General features: G+C 50.5%; 1 protein-coding gene across 4 annotated transcripts in view; it reads right to left on the bottom strand.

Annotated features, from left to right (window-relative positions):
* Positions 1–1,597, bottom strand: part of Itgam (integrin, alpha M (complement component 3 receptor 3 subunit)) — a 43,921-nt gene extending 42,324 nt beyond the window's left edge. For 2 of the 4 annotated variants that reach the window (XM_005405316.2, XM_013504857.1), the window contains exons 1-2: positions 1,482–1,596; positions 270–375 (exon numbers count right to left, since the gene is read on the bottom strand). In XM_005405316.2, the coding sequence (XP_005405373.1) occupies positions 270–375; positions 1,482–1,509 (134 nt within the window). In that variant the 5' untranslated portion in view covers positions 1,510–1,596. Of the gene's footprint in view, positions 1–269; positions 376–1,481 lie in introns of all 4 variants that reach the window. The other 2 variants (XM_013504858.1, XM_005405314.2) reach the window with 2 other exon arrangements.
* Positions 1,598–2,333: the final 736 nt, after the last annotated feature.

The raw sequence follows: 2,333 nt of genomic DNA, 5'->3' as shown, positions 1-2,333 counted from the left end.
CACAGTGGACTGGCAAATGGAGGGGAAGTAGATGTTTCCACAAATTTCTGGCGCAAGTGTAAGGCAATCTAGAAATGCTATGAAAGTCAGATCCGCCTGTGTATGCTTTAGACCCGGCAATCCTGTGCTTGGAATCGACTTTCAAATGTACTTGCACATGAACAAAATGACAGCATTGCTCGTGCAGAAGTTTGGAGGCGATGTAAGCGCCCCTTCAGAAGAGATTTGAGGGAGGCACGGAGGTAAGCGACTGCTCCTGAAGCTCTTACCGGGATCCGTCGAGCTGGATCACGGTCTGGCCGAAGCCCCTTGCGCTCTCTTGGAAGGTGATTGGATTCTCAGTGTCCAGGCTGAAGCCATGACATAAGGCCAAGGCTGAAGGAAGAGCAGAAAGGTGAGGGTCAGGCCAAGCACTGGAGCACCTGCTTCCTGCCCGTGCACCTGCCTGCCCGGATTCCCCAAGCCGGCAGCATCAGGACCAAGACGTCTGCCCCCGAGCCCCGCTCTGATGGCCTGGCGGGGCTCCCCACACTCTGTACCGAAGACTAAGCAGTAAATATTCCAGCTTTGAAGGCCAGAAGGCAGAGCGTGTGACAAAACGCCTTAAACGAGAGAAAATACATTTCCACAAGTTGTTCATCCAGGAAATTCACAGCACGGTTGTTACATATAATTTTTTGTGATACAGGTTTACTAATGAAACACAGCTGGAATTCTTTAGCGGGATGGTGTTCCACTTAACTGGGATTCGAAACTAGCGTTCCAGTCGCCAAAGTGATTCTGCAGGACCGTATTTAGCTACGACTTGTGAGTAAAGCCAACAAGTTGTCAGCCGCACCCACCAAATTGGTCAGGGCTGCTGACTCAGCCTAAGGCCCCCGTCACAGGCTGAGCCGTCCCTGACTAAGCCCCAGCCTCTGCCTGAAGAAGCAATTACTGCTTTACCCGCATTGCCACACAATGACTTACCCAGCAACGAAGTCCCCATAGCCTCAGAAAATTTCCTTCCTACGTCACTCTCAAGCATTTCTTTCCCTTTTTGATTCATTTTCCACAAAACATGGGCACAAAAACTGACTCACATCATTTTGATTCATCAGTCACTCAACAAACATTTACACTTAACACTTGTTAAATAGAACTGGAAGCGCAGTGGAGGAGGTAAAGTAGAATCCAACAGGAATTACTCTGGGAGGAGAGTCCAACCCTTTTTGTGCACTTGGCCATGTCAGTCACTTCTCTAGGCCTCAGTTTCCCCGACGGTGAGGTGAGGGGGTACCAAACAGCCCTGCATCCCAGCTGCCCTGCCTTTCCCACCATGGTCTAGCTCTACTTTTGCTTCTTCTTCGATTACTTATCCTTCCCAAATCCCCTTTGCTCTGCCCAAGTGTAACTCTTACACAGTCTGTGCACCTTCTCCATACTCAGACTGAAAACTTCCCCTCTGTGCCACCCGGGGGAATCCCAAGTCCCCAGGGTACCTGTCAGCAGAAGAACTCTACAGGTCATGGCTGAAAGGAGCAGGAACCTGGGAGAAGCACAAGCTGTGGGGTAACAGACACCAATGAACCGCTACGAGGAAGTCACCAAAACCAGGCAAGGTGAAAAAGAGAAGTAAAAGGCCAAGGGCTGGTAAAACTCAAAGGAAGAGGGCGGAGATTCAGTGAGCACCCTGCCCTGCTCCACTTACCTCCTGAGCCCACACACCCTGCTTTCCCCCCCCCCCTTCCTACTTTCCTGGATCAAACCATCAAGGTCACTACCGAAAAGGTGCCGTTTGTCACCCACTCGCTTCTGGACTTGGCCAAAGCATGCGAAAAACAAGCTAAAAAGCATTAGTTCTGCCTTCTGGGATGTGTGTTCTCAAGATTAATACAGACAGCACAGGTGCAGGAGAACATACTTGATGTCTCTCCAAAAGCAGGCTTTGCAAAATATCCCCCCTGCAGCCCATGCGAATAGGAACATCCTTCAGCCAGAGCTGTTCTCAGCAGGGATAATTCAGTACAGAGAAGCCTAGTGCTTTTTAATAAAAGGCTTATGTTAGTCAGCTTTCCTCTCTCTCTGAGACACAGTTCCCAACACCCACCACTTACAGGAGGAGAGGGTTAATGTGGCTCACGGTTTCAGGGCATTCAGTCCATGGTTGGCTGGCTCCAAGGCAGAAACATCATGGTGGAAGGGTGTGGCAGAACCAAGCTGCCTAGCTTACAATCACAGGAAGCAGAGAAGAGGAACGGTGCCAGAGAGGATGGAACTGGGGACCAGATGTAGACCCCAAGGCCAAGGACTTCATGATCCACCCAGATACACTGAGAACTGTGCTCCACCAG

This window comes from Chinchilla lanigera, unplaced genomic scaffold, assembly GCF_000276665.1.
Source record: "Chinchilla lanigera isolate Chin_1 unplaced genomic scaffold, ChiLan1.0 scaffold00092, whole genome shotgun sequence".
In the NCBI taxonomy this organism is placed as follows: Eukaryota; Metazoa; Chordata; class Mammalia; order Rodentia; family Chinchillidae; genus Chinchilla; species Chinchilla lanigera.
This window is presented reverse-complemented; position numbering and strand designations above follow the sequence as displayed.